The sequence below is a fragment of the Ptiloglossa arizonensis genome, chromosome 2, assembly GCF_051014685.1.
Source record: "Ptiloglossa arizonensis isolate GNS036 chromosome 2, iyPtiAriz1_principal, whole genome shotgun sequence".
NCBI classification, from domain to species: Eukaryota; Metazoa; Arthropoda; class Insecta; order Hymenoptera; family Colletidae; genus Ptiloglossa; species Ptiloglossa arizonensis.
In genome coordinates this window covers 25056740-25079154 of record NC_135049.1, presented here as the reverse complement: position 1 = coordinate 25079154, position 22415 = coordinate 25056740, and the positions used below count along the sequence as shown (strand labels likewise).

At 39.4% G+C, this 22415-nt stretch overlaps 3 protein-coding genes and 1 long non-coding RNA gene across 8 annotated transcripts in view; 2 read left to right on the top strand and 2 right to left on the bottom strand.

The window, feature by feature from the left end:
* The first annotated feature begins 1968 nt into the window (after positions 1-1968).
* LOC143155087 (sodium-dependent nutrient amino acid transporter 1) lies at positions 1969-9748 on the top strand. Its single transcript, XM_076327391.1, has 9 exons — positions 1969-2069; positions 3686-4055; positions 4636-4918; positions 5575-5949; positions 6392-6581; positions 7271-7447; positions 8162-8261; positions 8859-9130; positions 9378-9748. Exons 1-9 carry the CDS (start codon positions 2055-2057, stop codon positions 9543-9545), a joined length of 1950 nt encoding a protein of 649 aa, XP_076183506.1. The 5' UTR covers positions 1969-2054; the 3' UTR covers positions 9546-9748.
* A 79-nt stretch (positions 9749-9827) lies between these two features.
* Positions 9828-17653, bottom strand: LOC143143842 (sodium-dependent nutrient amino acid transporter 1). 3 transcript variants are annotated; one of them, XM_076305585.1, is made up of 11 exons: positions 17270-17653; positions 16904-17162; positions 16017-16100; positions 15132-15405; positions 13993-14209; positions 13443-13814; positions 12734-13100; positions 11493-11592; positions 10406-10582; positions 10236-10330; positions 9828-10152 (listed from the first exon to the last, which is right to left on the bottom strand). In XM_076305585.1, exons 2-11 carry the CDS (start codon positions 16916-16918, stop codon positions 10006-10008), a joined length of 1848 nt encoding a protein of 615 aa, XP_076161700.1. In that variant the 5' UTR covers positions 16919-17162; positions 17270-17653; the 3' UTR covers positions 9828-10005. The 3 variants fall into 3 exon arrangements, with proteins under 3 accessions (XP_076161700.1, XP_076161701.1, XP_076161702.1); XM_076305586.1 differs by having other exon boundaries at positions 16904-17035; XM_076305587.1 differs by lacking the exons at positions 16017-16100; positions 16904-17162; positions 17270-17653 and adding an exon at positions 15768-15947.
* Positions 16935-19751, top strand: LOC143143846 (uncharacterized). The gene is made up of 3 exons (XR_012991270.1): positions 16935-17046; positions 18211-18461; positions 18533-19751. It is a non-coding gene; the product is annotated as an uncharacterized LOC143143846 (long non-coding RNA).
* LOC143143841 (sodium-dependent nutrient amino acid transporter 1) overlaps positions 18108-22415 on the bottom strand; it is a 34453-nt gene continuing 30145 nt past the window's right edge. For all 3 annotated transcript variants that reach the window (XM_076305584.1, XM_076305582.1, XM_076305583.1), the window contains 7 exons: positions 21406-21646; positions 20925-21162; positions 20051-20425; positions 19272-19638; positions 18528-18804; positions 18353-18447; positions 18108-18273 (listed from right to left, as the gene is read on the bottom strand). In XM_076305584.1, the coding sequence (XP_076161699.1) occupies positions 18136-18273; positions 18353-18447; positions 18528-18804; positions 19272-19638; positions 20051-20425; positions 20925-21162; positions 21406-21613 (1698 nt within the window). In that variant the 5' untranslated portion in view covers positions 21614-21646 and the 3' untranslated portion in view covers positions 18108-18135. The remainder of the gene's footprint in view (positions 18274-18352; positions 18448-18527; positions 18805-19271; positions 19639-20050; positions 20426-20924; positions 21163-21405; positions 21647-22415) is intronic.

Below are 22415 nucleotides of genomic sequence, written 5' to 3'. Positions count from 1 at the left end.
GCTGCCATCATTGCTCTCTGATGATCACAATTATTTTCAACATTTCCTTACATTTCTTTCGAAGTAATAAATTGAATCCAACTTGAAATTTTTTTACCGAAGAAATTCATCCGTGAAGCCAACTTTCAGCAAAGTCGTGATCAGGTTTTCGCTCAATCTCTCGCGAAGAATTTTGGCAATTTCTTGTTTCGGGGCTAATTCAACGTCATACTGATCTTTTATTTCTTCGTTGTAAGATTTCTCTGATTCTTCGGGTGTTTTGGGTTTCTCGATTCTATCGTTTTCTTCGAAAACGTCTTTCGTATCTTCCGAAGATTCAATCCGAGCTTCTCTAATCGTTTCTTCGGTGATTCCTAAATTTTCCAGTATTTTCTTCGCTTCCTCTCCGATATCGTCCAATTTTAATTCTTCCAGTTTCTCCAGATCCGAGGGTTGCAACTTGGACTCCTTTAAAAGTTCTTGCAACTGCTTCTATTCCATGGAAATTTAATTAAATTTTTATAGTTTTCACAGACTCGAAGATTTACCATGACAATAGTTAAGTTTGACACTGATCGTGATTAATTAAGGATGTATGATAATTGAAAGTTACGAAAATCAAGCCTCTTCCAAATTACCTTGTCCAGCTTTGATTTTCTCTCCTCTCCCTCATCATCTGACTCCATGATGAATATCAATTTTATTCCTCTTGCAATTTTCTTCGTTTTCTTTCACCATTCCTCTTTCATTGTCACCAACTTCACTGTATTTCGTACGAGATTCGAGTCAATAAACTCGTTACTCTTGCTTCGACTCTTGACCAAGATTTTTCCATAATTATTAAGAATGTATAGATACGAACAAAAGTGAGAAAGTTTCTAAATATATTTTCCGAGAATTTACATCGCGTTGTCTGTGCAATGGACATTTTTCATCAAATTGATTTATCATCGAAAAAGTAACTAAATGAACAATAGACCCAAATCAAAATAAGTTCCATTGCAACAAATTTCAAACTTCAAAGTGGCGTTAATGTATAACAGAAACCTTATAAAAAAAACTTGTATAGCCAATGAGATAAAACGGATCGTCCTAATTGTAACATTTTTTTCTTGGATTAATCTCGTTATATACCATTTAGCGGTGTCATTCAAAAGTGAATGATCATCTTTGTGATCGACTAGTATCAGTTGTTTGTCTTGCAATTTTTCTTGGACCTTATCTGCTATTCATTTTATTTGTTGATTCTTTGGTTGTTTGACACGGGCTTTGTTCTACCAAGACCTTTGGAACATTGTCATCGATATCCATTGACCGTCTCAACTTAGGTTCGTTTCGAAGACTGGTCTCTCCAAAGCGACACTTGAACATTGTTATGTCTTTTTCGTTTCAGTTGGATAAAAAATTTCACATTTTTCTCTCGTCGTTATCCGTGCAAATGTATATATATTACACTAATGGCTTTCAAATTTCTTTCTTCTTTATTTTAAAAAAGAAACAAAATCGATGCACGTTTAAACATCGACGATCAGTGTATCGACAAAAAGAGACACTCGAATTATCCAAACTCTATCCATCGAAAATGTTCATTCATCGGATCGTGGAACGTTTCTTCTCGTTTCTACTTCGGAAAACACTGTGTTACAACTTAATTGGGTACTGAGTCATTTTTACGATGCGATAAAGACGTTACCATTTATATTTGTTATTGTTATATTACTCGAAGACGCGATAAAAAGATTGCGAATACCTCTTTTTCGTTCGTCGATTACCGTTTCCCTTGGATCCTTGCGAACGCGACAATTCTAACATTAAGAAATTGTTCCCTGGCTAGATGAACCGTTATCAAACTACGTGTACAGACTTGCAATGCAATCTTAATGTTGGTATCACCTTATCGTCAAGGTTTTTCGAGTATTCCGGCAACGGAATCGACATTCGTTTCGCGATATAAAAGGAGATGCAAGCAATACCAATCGCCGAAGACCGCGCGCGTTAAATAGATTCGTCCGTTTCTCGATATCTTATCGTTTCGTTCGATTCTGTGTTCCATTGATCGTCACCACGATTGTCAAATGCCCAAAGACACGGTGAGTTGAACAATTTTTTCTCTGCGCTCCTCTCGCGACACCTTTCTTCGATCTGTTGTCCACAACTGGTTCGAAACACCCTCGTATTCCGTTCTCGAAGTACCTACTAATACCTTGTGATGAATTTTTGTATAAAAAAAAAAGTACAAAGAACTTTTGGATACCGTAATATCGTTTAACGACAGTGGCCGTACGATCGCACGGTGCTCGTTCTAAATCGCACCGTGACGATAAACTCGTAACTCGAGACTTCATTCTTTTATGCTCGAAAGTAGTTATTGTTATCAAATTTTTATTACGGACATTGAAATTCGTAATAATTCCATGTATTTAAACGGATAATTGAAGGTGCACACTCGATCGCGTGATTTCGCTCTTGTACCCAGTGTGGTTGTCAATGATAAGTCGGGACCGAATTTTATTTCCTAAATTGAGTAAAATCTACCGCGTTAAGCTTGCATAAACAATCTCGAAACGCGGGACAGGTTTCATTTTATTTACGACCGATCGCACCGCGAGCGTTGCCGCAAGTGATAAACGGCTTTCGTTTTATTTTTTCTTCCCTACCATCGTCGCAGGATCAACGACGATAGCATGATTTTACTCGCGCGATAAGAGTCAGCGCGGCTAGGTGAAGAGCTTAAAACTAATGCTTCGTTATCTTGAATATGGAACGTCCGCGATGTGATCCTACGGCTGGGAAAAAAGTTGAATTATGATTTCGATAGTTGCAATACATAGTAAAACTAGACCGAACATTCCTACGCGAATCGAGATTCGTGTAATTATTATGAAGGTAACACTATCCGTGTCTTAATTTCTTTATTTGTAGTCGTGGATACTTGTAAACGATCAGTTCTGTTCTTAAATGGAAAGCCAATTTCAATTCCACTTATTGCTGAACCGTTCCACTTATCAATTTCCAATGTACACTGCTTTCAAGTACTGGTAGAATTTTATTCGGATAACGTACGATGAATTTTCATTCGTCGAGATTTCATCCGATGTAATTATAACGTAACAATAAATTCATAAAACACCGAGAAATTGGTAAACGCGAAATAAGAATCAATCAACGCGAACGTGAAAATCGATTAACGTTTCTGACCTCTGGAAATCAGCAATTCTTACGTTAAAGAACTTATTTCAATTTTATCATCGACTTTTTATAATACCAAGCTTTGTGTCCGGATATAAGTAAATATTTTACTTCTACTTCGAATTTTCTTCTTAACGTTTCACCTGTTTATATTACCTTCAGTTACTTCTGTGCTCTTCCTGCACTAAACCGTTATTTTACATGTTCCAGATTAACACATTTATCTAAGCGACACAAACTGGGGTCGTAACGTTAACGCGTCGACTGCCAAGACTATTTTATAAAGTTCACTCGAACGCCACTCTTTTTCCTAATTTAGGTATACTTTTAATCCTATACCTTCGTCTTTATCAATGTTATCACAAGTTTCCACAGAGATGGTTGTGTTTGACGTTGTGTTTCCACGTGACGTTATACGCACTCGAAGACACACCGTAACATCGTGGTACCTCTTTGTCTCTCGAGAGAACATTCGTGCTCTGTAACCGTGATCGAGTATGCTTGCATTCGTTTGCAGATCAATGGCGAACAAAGCGGACATCAGAATGCAGCGTTCGTCGTGGACGAGAAAGATCAACGTAGGTGCAGCGAGGTATCCAGAGAATCGAGCTCGCGATATTCGTTGGCGACGGAGGACCTAGGAGTGAAAAGCAGCTGGAACAACAGTATAGAGTTCCTCATGTCTTGCATCGCCATGTCAGTCGGATTTGGCAACATTTGGAGGTTCCCGTTCACCACTTACGAAAATGGCGGCGGTGCTTTCCTTATACCCTACATCATCGTTCTGTTCGTCGTTGGTAAACCATTTTATTACCTGGAGATGATCCTGGGACAGTTCACTTCATCGTCGTCCATCAGAATTTGGAACATGTCTCCTGCGTTCGTCGGTAATTTTCATTCGATTTGATCTAACGTATTCTATAATACAACGCGGAAAGCGCTCTTCAGGATCTCCATCTTTGTACAACCAAAGATGGGTGTGAAACATTGTGAAGAGGATAACGATTGTAGCTTTCATTGCTCTACGACATCGGTAGATAATTTTAAAGAAACTTCCCTTTGTTTGTCCGGTATGAATAATAACGCATTCGATTCGGTTCGATATCTCCACCTGTGTATCTCTTTGGAGTACAATAAATTGGATTAAGATTCCATCTAGATTTCGTGATAATGAAAAATAATAACTGGGGAGTTCTCGATGAAAAATTATGTGAACACGTTTTCGGATAAATATTAGGTCGTAAGGAAAGTTATTTCGTTTTTTTTTTTTGGTGAAAATGACACATGATTTTTTTAGAGTGTACAAACATTTTACTAAGTTATATATTCTCCATTTTGGAAAACGAAACGACTCTCCGAACAACCGAATATTATCAAAATAAATTTAAGATTTATTGTACGCGTTGAAGGTTAAGTGGAGAATAGTATCTTCTGTATGTTGGAAATAATAGAGGTAAATTTTTCTAGGTGTTGGCTGGGCCCAATTCTGTTCGAACGTCGCACTGATGACGTATTACAGTTCCTTAATGGGCCTGACGCTGTTTTTTCTGATCGCGTCCTTCTCCGCTGAATTACCTTGGGCGAAGTGCAGAGAGGAATTGGGCAATTATTGCGTGGATTCCGCCAGGATGTTGAACATCAGCTCGGAGAGTACGAACGTCATCGAAGGAACGCGATCGGAGGGAGTAAACATGTTCAACTTGCTGGTGACTGACGAACAATACAGAAGCTCGGCCGAACTTTACTTTTCGTTAGACACTTTTTAATTGGATCGCTAAATCTTGTACAATTCTTCGACAATTCGATCGGTTAACGAACACCTCGAGATCTATGAAATCGAACCCGTGGATCGGATTAAGACCACCTAACAAGTACAGTAATTCCCGCTTTCTTGAACCGATTCCTCGCCCCGGATTTAAGGAAGTCTAAACCGCGATCTTTTTAAGTATCCCTTTGAGATTATTTCAAACGATACGGTATCGCATCTTCGTATCGAGTCTGTACACGTATCTTTCGTCCATATTTTACGAGTGCAGAGAATTTTTTTCGTGCGAAACTAATCACAATTAAAGCAACCATAGTCACTTCGATAGAGTCCCTTCCGTTAAAAGCGATTTCCAGGTTACCACGAAAAACTATTTTATTCGATACGATCTTGGTTCTGTATTTCTTTCTCGAAAGCGTTAATTACTGTGTATATATATATCTTTCGACTACACCGTGAATTCAAGCGACAAAACTATAAAATTTCTTCCACTGATTTTTTCTTTTAATGGAATTTCTAAGTTAGAAGCAACCCGTCCATTGTACGATGGTTTTCTCTCCAGGCATTTCAAATAGACGGATGAAACAAAATAAACGTGATTGGAAGGTAAATTAAAGATTGCAACGTAAATTCGATTTCAGAAAAGTCGTTCTCCGGGAGAGGGACAACATCGACGATGGAATCGGACTTCCGGATTGGAGATTGACACTCTGCCTGTTCGGCAGCTGGCTGTCGGTCATCCTGATTACGTTCCAGGGTGTGAAAAGCTCGGGGAAGTTTTCCTATTTCCTTGCAATTTTCCCTTACATTATTCTGATCAGTCTTCTGATCCGAGCGGTGACCCTTGAGGGCGCAGGGAACGGGATTTTGTATTTTATCACACCGAAATGGTCGAAACTTTTGGAACCGACCGTCTGGTACGCCGCCATTACGCAATGTTTTTTCTCGCTGTCTGTTTGTTTCGGCTCAATTGTCACCTACTCGTCGCACAATGATTTCAAGCACAACATCTACAGGTAGAACACGATCCTCCATTTTTCTATCGATTCGGTCATAATTGTGTTCGAAATATCTGGCTGAGAATGTACAGGTCGTTGAAGAGAAACAGTTGGAAAAATTTTGGAGTACACAGTACTCGACAAACGAAGGAAAAATGTCCCGATAAACGTAGTTTGAAAATTAATATTCTCGGAATTATTGGGTTGTTCGAAAAGTGATTTCGTTTTCCAAAATGGAGAATATGTAATTTAATAAAATGTTTATACAGTTTAAAGAAATCGTGTTTCATTTTCTCCAAAAAGATTAAATGACTTTCCGAACAATCTAATATAAACAATTTTCTGTTGGACACGAGACCTTTGCCACGTTATGACAATTCTGTTACGACTGATTGTTATTTTTAAGTATTAAGTACAAAGAAATATGCAATATTTTATGTATTACACTCTCGCGTTTCAGGGATGCGATGATAGTGACCAGTCTCGACACAGTGACCAGTATGATAGCTGGTTGCACAATTTTCGGAATTCTCGGCAACTTGGCTCACGAGATGGATATAACGGACATTGACAAAGTGGTCAATTCTGGAATTGCTCTTGCATTCGTTTCCTATCCCGATGCAATTGCGAAATTCAATTTTCTGCCACAGGTAAACGCGCAACGCTGTTCGAATTAACACTAGAACCACCGACAGATTTCGTAATAGTAAAGTATACCTTATACATATATATCTAAGAGAAAATCGATTGATGAGAATAAAAAAGAATTTATAAAATTGATCACGTGCGTAGAATAGAAAAATCGTAACGTCTTCGGAAAACGTGCCATGGAATTTAAAGTAAATTTTTATTACGAAACCAGTTGAAAGTCATTTGACTGGTTGGTAAATCTAGTATTAGTACTAATCACGATGCTCTCCGGTGATTTGTAACGCAATGGTGGAACTGTCTTCTCCAAACTGTCAAATTTATTTACCAATGTTCTACCTATTGTTTAAAATAACGAAAATGTTTAAGTTCCTACTGGAATTATCTGTAATACTACCTAGATATATATAGATAATTAGTAATGACTAATTACAGTACTCTCTGATCGTAGTAACTGTCTTGTGATCGTGGTTGAACTGGTTTTTGCTGAGAAAATCTTTTTCGATTCACTGATAATACTCCAGTGAGAATATCAAGACAAATATATGAAAACGCTACTTTAATCGGATATACGAACACCATATAACAATACTCTTGAAACCGAGTATTGTTATATACGTTCTACACACGATAACCAATGAACCAATTTTGATAGAAATGTTAAAAAAAGAAATATATGTGTCTTTCACAGCTGTTCGCAGTTCTCTTTTTCGTTATGATGTTCGTTCTGGGAGTCGGTAGTATGGTGGGAATGGTATCGGGAATTATCACGGTCTTGAAAGAGAAGCTTCCGAACATGAAAATTTGGCAGATCACTGTTCCAGTGAGTTTAGTAGGATTCGCCGTCAGCACAGTTTACGTAACTCCTGTACGTAAGACATAAAATTTACATTTTCATCGTTAAACGCTTTACGATTTGAAAGAAGGTCGACTCATTTTCCAAAGTGAGAAACGATACGTTTGCAACCTAGCTCGCTCGAGGCATTGTCGAAATCGAAAGATCGATAGTACGTTTTTTAAACTATTTATATTTAGTACAGCTTTATCTACTGGTACTTGTACACACGTAAATTCGTATCGTGTTGCTCTAAGCATTGTCGAGATCGATAGTTTTTTTTTCAAACTATTTACATTTAATACAGCTTTATCTACTGGTACTTGTACACACGTAAATTCGTATCGTGTTCTATCGACACAAGTATCGTTATCGAGCCTCTGAAGATATCGATCGCAAAAGACAATGTTTAGAATATTCTGCAGATTTGATATTTATAATCGCGCGTGGAATTTGCGTGGGTCATGGGTCGCTCGATAAGCATACGTGAATTTATATCGTGTTCCATTGACACAAGTATCGTTATCGAACTTTCGAAGATCTCGATCGTGGAAGATAATGTTTAGAAAATTCTGCGGAGACGATATTTCAAAGATTTCCATACCGACGTATACGGTGAGTAACACGATTTCAAATTGACCGATTGTGTTAATTTTCTACACTGACGTGAGCCATTCGATGGTGTTTCACAATTTATTAACGTCATGCGACGAACGTTATCGTGTCCGCTTCTCTCTCTGTTTACAGGGTGGTCAATTTTTACTGATGTTGGTCGATTACTACGGCACGTCTTTCGTTGTGTTCATCCTCGCATCCTTTGAAATTACCGCGACAACGTGGCTATACGGTTCGTATTTCCTCGTGTGATTTCTAAACAATTACAGCAATTAAAACACCTCCGTAGGAACGATTGTTTCGAGAAAATCTCTTACAGTGTCCGTTCTCTACGTTTCCACGTACCGTTGAATATTTCTCTAACAAACGTTTTCTATTTATCCTACATCAAACCTTTCCGTTTCTATTTATTCACATATTCGCACCGAAACACCGTAAATTTTCCTTTTTCCCGGAAAAAAAGAATCATTTTTACCACTGAGGGTCGTTCCAAGATCAACGTGTGCTTGAATCCGAGCTGAGGTGTCGTTTCGATAAAAATACGTCATTGACCATGAAATCTAGTACAATACGACCCTGAAATAAAATTATCTCTCGGAAGAATACTATAATTTGCCCTATCGATACGATCTTTTCTTTCGAGATTTTTTCGTAACCTCGACAGTAAACGACGCATCGGTTACTTAATGCTCACGTTGAAAGAAACACCCTGTACAGATTACTTTCTACAAGGTTTTTCCGTAACGTGATTTCACAGCCATTCGCTCACTCCGCGTATCACCGAGTTTCGCGAATAAGAACTCTTATATAATTAAAGTTCTCGGGATAGGTATAGAAAACTTGGTGGATGACGTGGAGTTCATGCTCGATAGAAAAACGACCAGCTATTGGAGGATCTGCTGGTTCATCGTCACACCGTTAATTTTGATAATAGTTTTTTTGTACACCGTCGCCACCTTGACACCGTTGACTTACGGTGGAAAAGGATTTCCCGTGTCTGCACACGCGGCTGGTGCCGTTGTACTGTGCTTCGGCGTTTTCCAAATACCATTTTGGATGGCGGTGGAAATGATCAAGAACAGACGACTGCCTTTATCGCAGGTATCGTGCACCGGAAATATTACGTTGTTCGGAAAGTTGTTTCGTTTCATCGGTGAAAATGAAACATGATTTTTTTTAGAGTGTACAAACATTTTACTAAATTGTGTATTCTCCATTTTGGAGAACGAAATGACTTTCCGAACAAACTCAATAATTTCGATTTATTCGTCGATTAATATCGTCGATTAATTTCTGTTTAACCAGAGATTCGTGATTTCGTGTTTAATCGTGTTTAAATTCATCGTAGAATTTGAAAGTGTCCTTCCTGCCAACGTCGAAATGGGGACCAAGAGGGACCAAGTTGAAGCAAGCCTGGCTCCTCTTTAAAGAAAAGAAAGCGAAAGAAAGGAGTCTGAGGACGCAGCCCAGATGGCTTCAGCAGATCTACATTTTGTTCTGTGCGAAACCAAAATAAAATTATACACCGTGATAGTCGTCGAAGAAAGTATCACCTCCTGTACCCTCTGCAAACTATACACGGTGAACCACACAAGTGTATAACTGTATACAACACTTGAAACTTCGAAAGGAGAGCTTTCGATCGTCATTGAAGTGGTTCGTCGATCGATAAGAAGCGTAACAGCGATGCTAATCGATCGATTCTCGATTTCGCTCCGAACGAACACACCGATACTTGCACGATAGTAATATCGTTGAGGAATTGTCGATCGCAATAGTGAAACTTTCTAAATTTTGTTACAGCAACGTGACACTTTAATATATTTATTTAGAAATTAAGTATCTAGTACAGAATATACAGAGATTTACAGGATTCTTGGAATCGTCATCGATTCCGAACGGTAACGATCGAAGCAATTTGAAGGCCAAATCTCTGATCGCATCGTTTAATTACAAGATCTATCTTGTAATCGCTATCAATCTCCTCCGATCAATAACATGACGATTCTAGACCTCTTCTTACTCAAATTCATCCTCGATATCCTCTTGGCATCCTTGAAATCCTTCCATTCTTTGTACTTGCTCGGATCTTTCGGGCCCCATTCGGAGTTCGGTTTAAAGATCTAAAAAGCACACGAAGAAACATTTATCATATTTATTATATTTATTAAGTCGTTCGTACGACTTTCTTCTCTTAATTGCTTACATTCCAGATAGGTTTATCTTTGTTTTTCATCTTGGTGACGACGATCCAAACGGGCAACTGAATCACCCCCAATGCCAGAATTATCCAACCAGCGACTGAAACAGTATCCGGACCGTTAATAGTGCTCGTGTAGAATACTTATCGTATATTTTCTGGGAATTCTGTTCTACCATAAGCGGAGGTTGGGTAGTATTCGTCGTCATAAGTGAGGGGCGTCAACTCGCACAGAAAGTAGATCAGGATCGAGAAGAGAGACAGGGGTGTCAAGAAACCCCAACAGAATCTCCAGTATATGGACGGTCGGTTGCCAACCATGAATTCTATGTCGTCCAAGAAGTTATCGATGCCTGTGTAATGAGAAACCATTAGAAAATTATTGACGACGCTATGGTGGAGTCGGCGAAAGAATCGACTTGCAAACACTGTTACTCGACAGTCGTTTACATGTTCTATCTTTAAGTCTGTATCGATGCAACTACAAGCTTGTTCGATAAGTTTTGTCGTTTTTTCCATTGTAAAAAAATACTGTGACAATTCGAGTTTGAACGACTGTAAGTATACGAACGAGTCGACAGATCTACATGAAACTTTACACATGTTTATCAAACGTACGGTACAAATCTTTAGAAAAATAAAACGACGAAACTAATAGCGTTCTATTTCTTATCGAACGACGAAACTTATCGAGCATTGTGACGAGATTTTTAATCAATCGATCGGGTGTCAATCGTACTTGTTGCTTAACAACGCAGCTCGGGTGTATCGTAATACTTGTGACAAAAATCGACACGAACATGTGCTCTGTTTGAACTCGTTCCCAAGTCATAGTTTAACATTTTTGTACCCTGATAACGCGCAGCTGCTTATACATTTCTAGGAAGTGCTCGAAATGGAATTTTTGATTACCCTGTACAACTAAATTCGAGTGATTCAACTTATAAAAGAAAATCGATAGCACGAAGAGATCGAGAAGCCAACGAGCATCGTATACGAACAATTTAATATAATATAAAAATGATTGCAACTTACTCTTATTAGTCTAACGGGACACATGTTGACATGAACTTTTTTATTCACAATCAACCATCGAAGTAGGTTCCACGTGTCACGATACACTATGAATAATTTTCACTCGCAACTTTTTTTCCTACTCGCGACTTTACGAATTTTTATTCTTTAATAGTTCCGTTCGGATTTCAAACAACGTCAAACAACTTTGTTCGACTCTACTCGGGAAACTTGAATGATTTTGTTTACCGTATATCCAAGAAATTGCCATCACTTCGAAGGATGCCAGGAACACTATGATAAACGTTCCACCGAAGTAGTCCACCAGATTTAAAATGTATAGTCCTCCCTAAATGAATAAGTAACGTTTACAGTAAGCAAACTGCCGTGATGTTTGTGCATGCACGTATTTTAATAGAATAAAAATGCAAGAAACTTAATTGGAAATTTGTTTCGTCCATTAAAGAACTTAATGGTCTAAATTTAATTTTGTATATTTACCATCGGTGCATATATTTTGCATATGCCCGTATAATTTATATACTTTGCACATATCTTGCATATTTTTCGTACACATACATATTTTGCACGTATGTGCACACATATATTAACATTATATATTTCCTGCATGTTCTCGCGTATCGTTTATTTTATTTGAATGGCAAATAGACAAATACATCGGGAAAGAAACGGCACATTTATGGTGAATAGCTGCATCCACACACACGCGTCATCGCGTTGCACATATTCTGCATATACACACACGCCATACGTGTACAAACATCCGCAATCTAGCAGTAAGTCCGTTCTTAATGATTCGCAAGGTCGCTCACCAAGGCTTGCTCGAGAGAATAGTAAACTTGAAGGTACTTTACAGCGTTATCAAGATCCGAGAAGTTCTTTAAAGAAACAACCGAAAATTGAATCAACAATTTGACAGATAATAACGATGAATATAACTCTTCCTTACTCTGCGTAATCTGAATTCTCCCGATGTGTTAGATTCGATAAAATTTACCGAGCAAAACTCATCGATAAGTCCAATTAGTGGATCTTTATCAAAATATTACTTATTGTTATTAGATCGTACATATAATTGATCACACTGTATTTCGTTCGTTAGAGAAACGTGGTCTTAAATGGACAGTTCGAAAAGCAACATTAATTTCTCGACCATTTTAATGTAAAAGTATATACGTAAGAAGACTCACTTTCGTGCAATAAACGATCCCGATAATTGATCACGTTGTATTGCATTTTTTGGAGAAACGTAATCTTAAATGGACAGTTCGAAAAGTAACATTAATCTCTTGACCATTTCGATGGAAAAGTAAATACGTAAGAAGACTCACTATCGTGCAATAAACGATCCCGATAATTGATCACACTGTATTTTCTGGAGAAACGTAATTTTAAATGGACAGTTCGAAAAGCAACATTAATCTCTCGACCATTTCGATGTAAAAGTAAATACGTAAGAAGAGACTCACTCTCGTGCAATAAACGATTCCTATTAAGAAGCCGGTACTCGTAACGCCAGCAGCGACTTTCCAGTCTTGAAACTGGGGAAATTTGTCCTTAATGACGCTACTGATCACAGCTGTGAAGGCCACCGAGGTACCGATTCCCAGTACGAACAGCATCAAGAAGAAGAGCACGGCGAAAAGTTGCGGCACCACTGTGAACTTGGCGAGTGCTTCCGGATAGGAAATGAAAGCGAGACCAGTTCCGGCACGTACCACGGTGCTGATGTCTTCTTTGCCCAATTCGTGGGCAAGGTTGCCCAAGATCCCGAATATTGTAGTTCCTGCTATCAAACTCGTGCCCAGATCCAAGGTTGTCACTACTGTGCAGTCTCTGGAAGAATTATTCTTCTTTGAGACTGTTCGGAGAAGGTACAAACAACTTCCGGAAAGCTGGACCTCCCAAAAATATATCAACGACAAGGTAAACCGAGATTGGAAGATCGTTACACTAATATTTTTCGTAGATAGTCTTGTCCTACTCTGAAGTTATATATTTGAACGATTGTTAGTGTAGAAAAAATGTTACACGAACGTTGGTCTGCGGGTAAATTGTTTTGCCAAATTATTGGTACATGCACTCTTAAAGTTGTCGAGAACTCTTAGAAACATTTTCCATGCGAAGCTTATATACGAAATAGAAGAAAGATTTTCTTTACCTTAAAATTTTAATTACCTTAATACGTTGTGATCGAAACGGTTGTAAGAGGAGTACATGGTGACAGCCCCGAAGCAAACTCCAAGAGAGAAAAACGATTGAGTTACAGCCGCGTACCAAACCGAAGGGTCGAAGATTTTCTCCCAGCTTGGCTCGAACAAGAATATGATACCGTCCACGGCTCCGTCCAGGGTCACTGCTCTCACTAAAAGACTTATCATAATCACGTACGGGAACACAGCGAGAAAATAAGCAGCTTTCCCGCTGCTTTTAACGCCGTTCCTGATCACTACGAAGACGAATATCCAGCTGACGAAAAGGGCGAGTACCAATTTCCAAGACGGTTCTCCGAGTCCTTCTTTAATCTCAATTTCATTGAGAACCACTTTGCTGAAAAAGAGAGGTACCCTGTATCGAATGAATTTTATCGAAGTTCTACATACAAGGTCTACAAGGTCTCGTGATCAAACACCTAGGATTAATATCCGAAAATGTGATCCGTTTATCGAAACGTGTACAATTATGTTCAACGATTATCGAGTTTGCTCGGTATAGCTTGCACACTCACTGAAAATACAAGTCAGCCGAGCTTCTTTTGTCGATGTTCGTTGTTTCGTTGTTGGCTGACATGCTGTCGAAACAGGCGTCGCCCCATTCTTCCCAACAAACAGCCCAAGGAAGAATCGTTTGAAAACTAGCCAGCAAATAGTACATCGTCAACGCCATCAGCGAACAATAGTAAGTAACCACCGAGAATACGGATACAATTACCCCGTAACCGATTCCTGAAACGACGAGAAAATTGGTTAGTTTCTGGTTTTGGGATCTATTAACCCTTTACACTCGAAGCTTTCCTGTTACCAGAAACTAGCACCTCGATGAAATCCTTCGAATCGTGTAATTAATTTAAAACGGAACATTTTCGTTTCAACGTTTCGTATATATATTTACATCTTACAAGAAAGGAGTAATTGAACTTTAATTTCAATTCCAAACCACGATGGTTTTCCGAATTGGAGAAAGTACAACGAATGAAGTGGCGATCGAGGATCGCCTCTCGAGTGAAAAGGGTTAAGGTAATAGAGTTGCGTTGGAGATAGGGTTCGAAGGACACTACGTTCGAAACCGAATCAATTGGCCGCTCAATGGCATCGAGGGTCTCTCCCCACCCCTTCGCGCAGCGTTCTCATCGTATCCACGCCATAACGACGGAGACGGAGTGGGGGAGACATGCACGCGTCAAAGTAGAGCTTCCTAAACATTTTCTACTCTTTTATTCACGGCAAATGAAAAGAAAAATTTTTAAATTTCGTTTATCGAGCAATCAAGTTCAAACAACTTCGTACTTCGTTTAAGTGTTTGCATAAGTCGAGTCTAGAGTTTGTGAATTTATGGCGTGCGCGAATACGAGAAACGTATGCAGAATAAAGTATGTACTTCTAAGAAACGAAATATTGTGTAATTAATATTACATCGATTTACGATGTAAATACATTCTGCGTAGTTGTAGCGTGAACGAAATGTGTAAAATCTGCAAACTAAACATTAGTGTACCGAGTACAAGTTTTTAATATTTAGGGGTGTTTTTCGAGAAAATGTGAAATATCTCTCGATGCACAGTTCGAGAACCACTGTGTTAGATATTCGACAACGAAAATGGTGACCTTCGATAACCGATTGTTTCTGTTCTAATTGTAGCAGGTGTACCTTTGAAAGCCGGAGACACGGACCAAATTTCAACGCACGACCTGCTGCTGAATTGTCCCAGGATCATCTCCATGTAGTAAAGAGGCTTTCCAATGATGAAAAGTACTATGATGTAAGGTACGAGGAACGCACCACCTCCGTTTTCGTACGCTGTATTGGGGAACCTCCAAACATTGCCAAGGCCTACCGAGAACGCCACACAGGACATCAAGAATTCCACATCGTTCCCCCATTGAGCACGTTCGTTTTTATCCATGGTTTTCTCAGCCGCAGACTGAAAGACAACTCGAATAATTTGCCCAGTCCCTTTACAGTATCGATGAACAACGACTGCACAACTTGATAGATATTTATTCATTTCTTTATGTACAGTTACCAAGTACACAATTATTCGCACAATGAACGAACACTTTTCACAATCAAGACTATTTATCTTTGATAGTTACTACAAATTCACCTAAGTGAAGCTCGATTGAGTTTAAGTTCGAGGGGAGTAACAAATGATCTTACGAGTCGAATTCAACATTGGTTATTCTAGTATACTGTTTTGCAGCACACGCTACTCAAGTGGGATTGTTAAAATTAGCTCTTTGATTTAATTACAAAACTCGATACGATGGTAATTAAAATACTTACCGATTGAGTGTTACTCGATTGGTTTAATACATTGTTCAATATTGTTCACGGCACTTTGTCAACGTATGTTTTATTAACTTTGGATCGGGGAAAGGTTCACCAGTTCTGTTCCGATGTCATGACAGTTGTTGTAAAGGATTACGGTAAAGATCGATAGGAATGTTTCGAACGTCACGTTTCACACGCAGAAGTGTGACTTTAGGCGGTTTGACTCAAGTTCGGACGTACCCTAAATGGTAACTCACTCACCCCATTTTCGAGTCGCTTCTCGCTAGCTGATATCACTAAGAGCCTATAAGAACCCGGGACTCCATCGTTGCTCGCCAAATTGGTCTACGAGCAGAAACAAAATACACACTTTGATTATCTTCTAGTTATTATCTAACAAATTGCGCTCCACGACTTCGCTCTACGGATTTCTTCTATTATCGCATCTTTTACGTAAGTATAGAGCTATATACATCGACGAATATTTCTCTCGAATTCGCCTCGATGCAAGCGGAGGGCTATTAAAGCGTAATTACAGCGAAATCGTGTCGAATCTGTTACGAACACTATTCTCAGCGGAACCAATGTTTCGTTTATGATTTCATCGTTCGCGCGACGAGGACGCCGATACGAGAAGGAAGAGGAATGTTTTTAAACGTAACGAACAATGGTAAGTTAGTCAGCGTGAAACGATCGTGGCAAAAATGTTGACGAATACTATTAATCGAATCGTTGAATTTCAAACGACGTTTCGAAAGAGGCTAGCCTTGCATTAAGATAAACGAAATTAAGCCGACTTACAACTTTACGACTGCAATTTAGATTAGCTTCTCGAAAGATATCCGATGTATAAGGTAACTTGCACTTTCTAAGAAACGGTTAATAAATCTGACGTTTCCGAGACATTTTCCATCGTTTTCGAAGAACTGAGTTATAATGCAATTTCGTTGGTAAAATTCTTCGAGTACAATTTTCGAGGATCCGTTACCTACCTTTACCTACCCTTTACGAATAATTCGAAACAATTCTATCATCACGAACGTTGTTACCGTACGAGCGTCCTGCTTGTCGCAATTACTCGCAATTATTCGTTGTCAGAGCGTTAATTTATTTATTAGAATAACAAACACCGCAAAAAAGATACGTACCTGCGTGTAAGTCATAATCACTTGCGCACAACTTTTGCGCACACCGCTTAGGAGTGTTTTTCTTCGTCGATCGAATACGCGATCTTCACGTGGCAAGAGCCTTTGGAACACTGATCGACGACTTTTGTTCACCTAGATCAACGGTATGTCGTGAGAAATCTTGACAAGTGACAGTGCCATATTTCCATTTTCGCGTTAAACAACGTCCATTTTAGCAATACCGATTTTCACGGTACGCCATCTTGGTTCTTCCGGTTGTCTGGAAATAAAATTTACACACGCGATCGGCGCGCGCGAAATCGGTATTCGTAACGCGATTCGAGAACTATGGTATTTCGTTGGAAATGATAACATTCACCTACGTACCGTGTTCGTTGTTTTTCTTCGTTCAAAGATGTTCGAACGTTCGAATTTAGTAGCTCGGTTTCGCAAATTGCGAACTGTTTTGTAAATCGAATGCGGCAAACGATCCGCGAGAGGAAACACGAGACGAATCTACACGGTCAACGTGTCACTATTGTAAGAACTTCTTCCAACGTGACATTGTATCGACTTACCAAACGTCCATTTTGTTCGTTTCGAGGAAAGTGTTCACGATTCGCGTCTACGTTTACATCGAATCCAAAGCGTGCACAATTCGCGCCAAAAAGTCGAACACGAAAATTGTTCTTTAATCACCAGACTCGTCGTTTCTAATTTTCTTTCGTTCTACATCCAAATTGTTATTACACACACGTACACACAGACGATACGTTCAGTTGAATACACTTCGATCTCAAGTTTCGTCCCAAAGAACGCGTATACTCGTTTTCCTTGTGAACGCGTTTTTTGTTTTCTTTTCTGAACGATCGATGTACGAACGCTCTCAAGCATAACCAATGCAGCAATTAATAGTGACTTTCTCTTTGTCAACCAGAGGCCAAACATTTCTACGAAGAATTGTCCTGCATTCTACGTGCTCGTGACGTGCAATATGCACTGCACGATGATTGCATCGAACCATATATTATCGATCACATTCTTGCAATTTGCGTTCGTATATTTTTCCACGGTTACGATCGGTACAATCTCTACCAAAGTCGAACGAGATCGTTTGGAAACCGATCGAACGTTTTCGGGAAAATTCTTTCTTTTTCCAGACACTGTCCAATGGGACACGAAGGATTCGGTTGGGTTCAAATGAACGACACAGATACGCATGTGATCAGCGCAAGACTCGAGTTTCTTTAATTCTATTTTAAAAAAGTTTCAACGAAGCCGCCTCGATGGCGGAAATTCTTCTCCGCGATAAATTCTTTCCATTCTAGGCGGATTTTGGGATCTTTGGGTCCCCACTTTTCCTCGGAAGGCCGGAACGATGCTTTGACCGTCTATGAAACAAGAACGGATGAATTTGATCGCCTTTGGACAAGTTATCAGCATTCTACGCCCTTGTGGAAAATTACTCACCTCGATGATCGACGACGATCTCTTCTCTATCAGTTTCTGCACGATCGAGCCGACGATCACGAGAATCCCCAAACCAAACAGGAACCATCCGATACCTAGAAATATTTCGGTTAATTTTTTATTTTTTGTTCTCTCTTTTTCTTTTTTGTTTTTCATTTTCATTCAAGTTATCAACCATAGGCGTATGCTGGGAATGGTACACTGTCGTACGTGGGTGGTACGTAAGTGACGATCGTGTACACCAGAATGACGATCATCAACATCGGTGTGACAAAGGCCCAGCAGAGTCTCCAATACCACGATGGTTTTCTACCCAACATGAACTCCACGTCGTTTAAGAAATTCGACACTCCGTAAAGCCAGAAGACAGTCACCATTTCCAAAACACCGACGATTATCGATACGAACGTGCCACCGTAATAATCCACCAGGGTTACGAACCATTGACCACCCTAAACGATCAAAATCGTACAATTTATCAGAAACATCCTCTCGATCCCTTATAGAAACGACTCGATTTCACATATCCGGGTAACAATCGTTTCACATATCCGACTACTACAGAATCGTCCAATTTTCGTTATCTTGAGCAACTCTTCTTGTTTCTATTCAACATCGTTAAGTGATCTTTTTCCACAATAATTATACAAAAGTATCAAACGGTTATTTAACGATTTTTTTATCCCTACCAGTTCTTGTTGTATTTTTACATCGACGTTATATGGGTTTCGGACGATCTCCAAAATTAAGAGAATTCGAATGAAACTTAGCGTCCAGATAAAAAACCGTGTGCATTAATATTGCCTGGGAGAAAGTAAGAATTTTTCACGCGTTTTCTCAGGTTTCGTCTGATAAATTTTCTTCACGCTCGAAATAAAATTGAAGAAATGTACAGGATAGATTTATCAGGGATACTTACTGGTGTGATGTAGACAAGACTAACGAGAAATCCTAAAACGCAGAGGAGGAGTACCAGTTTCCATTGGGCTACTTTCGGGAAGTAATCGTAAAGAATGCTGAAGACGGCACCGGAAAGGGCCACCGCGCTTCCGACACCGAGCACGAACATCATCACGAAGAAGAGGACAGAGAAGAGCTGCGGCACCGCTCTAAATCTTGCCAGAGCTTCCGGATAGGAAATGAACGCGAGGCCTGTACCGCCGCGTACAACAGTCGATATGTCCGTGACGCCCATCTCGTGTGCCAAATTCCCAAGAATGCCAAAAATTGTGCAACCGGCGATCAAACTGGTGAACGTGTCCAATGTCGTCACTATCATTACGTCCCTGCAATCGTAGATCGAATCGTACTTTGATCTGAACTTGAGAAGACTTTTTAAGAAACCATTAACGCGAGGTAGCGATAAATTGTAAAATAGAAAGAGAAATAAATAAAGAAACAAAATTTCGATAACACTTGTTTCGAACTCCACGATGCATCAGACGTAGAAAAGAATATTTACAACAGTTGAGAAAGGTACTCGCATCGATTTGCATAAGTATACATATATAAGTACGAGGGAGAGTCTTACTTACCTTTTTTTGTTAAGTAAATGTATTTACAAAATTATTGATTTTTTTTTTAAATAGGGTCTCGATACTAATCTCGAAGGTTTCACAGCTCTGAAGTCATCTTGGTCGGTGTATCAATAGAGCGAACAGAATAAGTGAAAAAGTAACTTTTATCGAAGAGTCTCACCTGCTGAGGCTGTGCCGGAAGTTGTTGTAAGACGAATACGTGAGGATGGGGCCAAAGCAGACGGATAGAGAGAAGAAACATTGCGTGATGGCGGCGTACCACACATTCGGTTGCCATAGTTTGTCCCAATCCGGTGTAACAAAGAAAAGGATCCCATTGACCGCACCCTCTAAGGTCACCGATCTGATCAGCAGAGCGATCATGACCACGTACGGAAATATCGCGAGAAAGTACGCCGCTTTGCCGGTGCTCTTTATTCCACGGAAAAGTACTACGAATATCGATGTCCAGCTCAGAAAGAGACAAATCGTCAGCTGCCAAGATGGCGTCCCGATGCCATCCTCGATGGAATCGTACTCGTTCAGGACGATTTTCCTGAGAACCGTTCTTGTCAGTAGGCTAGAAATCTTTCTTTCTTTCTTTCTTAATTTTCGATCAATCGAGAATCAATCGATTCCAACAACGATCAAACACCCACTCTTCGAGTAATACGTTTATACGAATCGTGACTGCAGAAGTTATCTTATCCGAACACTATACTACCGAAAGCTTTCGTTTATCCGAATCGAAGACATACTGTACCGATACGTAACAATGACACGTATTGTTTATTATTTTCATCGAAGACATCTGAAACTAGAGTCGAATGTATCGATTATTGACAATTTCCTCTGGATATTCTACGTAACGGTACATTCTATGCAACTTTCGTTTTCAATTTTCAACGAATTATTTTCGAACCAAATAACATCCAGAAAGTAGAACAGAGTTCAACTCTGTCGTCCAACGAGAAGTTTCAAAAGGAACAGCATTCGGTACTTTTGGAATCGTTCTCAATTATCGAGATCATCGTCGATCTTAAGGGACCACCAACCTGAAGTACAATTCCGCGGAACTGTACAGGGTACCGTTGCTGATGGAACTGGTTATTGGAGTCTCGCTGTTGTCCTTCGCGACTGAGTCGACACACTGACCCTGCCATTCTTTCCGACAGAAAGACCAAGGTAGTTCAGATTGAAAACTAGCCGCCAGGTAGTACAACGTCAAACCCATTAAAGCGCAGTAGTAAGAGACGACGCAGGTAGCTGCAAACGCTTGACCGTACCCCAAGCCTAAAATGAACATTTTTCGATAGAGTTACCTATCCTCGTGATCTAATCACGTTAACGGTATCCGAACAATTTGACAAATCGTACTTTTCGGGTTTAACATACGAATTGATCCGTATGCTGTAGAATTATTGGCGTTACGTAAATAATTAACGACAATATATAATACATTGCACCCGTTTTGCGTACATTTTTCGAATTGGCGCGCATCACGAATGCATAAAACCTTATGGGTCTAGCAATCACCTTTCATCGCTGGTGCCATGGCCCATGTTTTCGCACACGATTTATTGGTGAACTGGCCCAGAAGACCCTCGAAGTAGTAAAATGGTTTTCCGACCAGTATCAGAATGATGATGTACGGTATCAGAAAGGCTCCCCCTCCGTTTTCGTAGGCCGTGAATGGAAATCTCCAAACATTCCCAAGACCCACCGAAGTGGCAATGCACGCCATTAAAAATTCCAATCCTCCTCCCCATTCTGCTCTCTACGAAAATCAAAGATAATAAACGAATTACGGTAAAATAATTGTGGTAATTACGGTGCTCGATAACTGTTGCGGTTACTGCCTCGTTAACTGTCTCGTACATCAAGACTCGATTGTATATCTCGCTCGATCAGCATTCAATTCCTGGAACACCTACGTACGTACCTATTTTCGTTTACGTAGATAATGGACAGCAGACTTTTGAAACATTATTTGAAATAGTATTGTTGTTTTGTTTAAAAAAGGAAAAATCGCGTTATCTTACTTCCTGATACGTGTTTGAAAATAATTATTATTTCTGCATTCGAGATAATGAAACAACGCAATAACGAAATACGTCATTTTCCATCAAAGGATGGAACTGAAAGTATCGTTTCATCTTTAAAATCGTGACAACGTTAATGATCCAAAGTCGCACAAACTTCACCAGAGTATTCTAAGACGAAAAAGTTTTACGTTTCGTTAAGGAATGACCAACTTTCTATTTGCACACGACGAATCAATTTTTAAATAGGCGAATATATATTTATCGATCGCGTACGACAACACTGTTATTTCACGACTTATTTTGAATATTTGTTATCTTGAAATGGATATACTATTTCAAGTATGTATCCATTATTTCAATTGAACTGGATGTTTCGGATTATCCTGAATAATGTTGCGACAAGTAAGAAACTGAAAGAACAAAAAGAAAGGCCTGAAAGGAATTGCAAATCTTACCGATAATCAACATGAGTCAGACTTTGTTAGACCTGCGATCGATTGT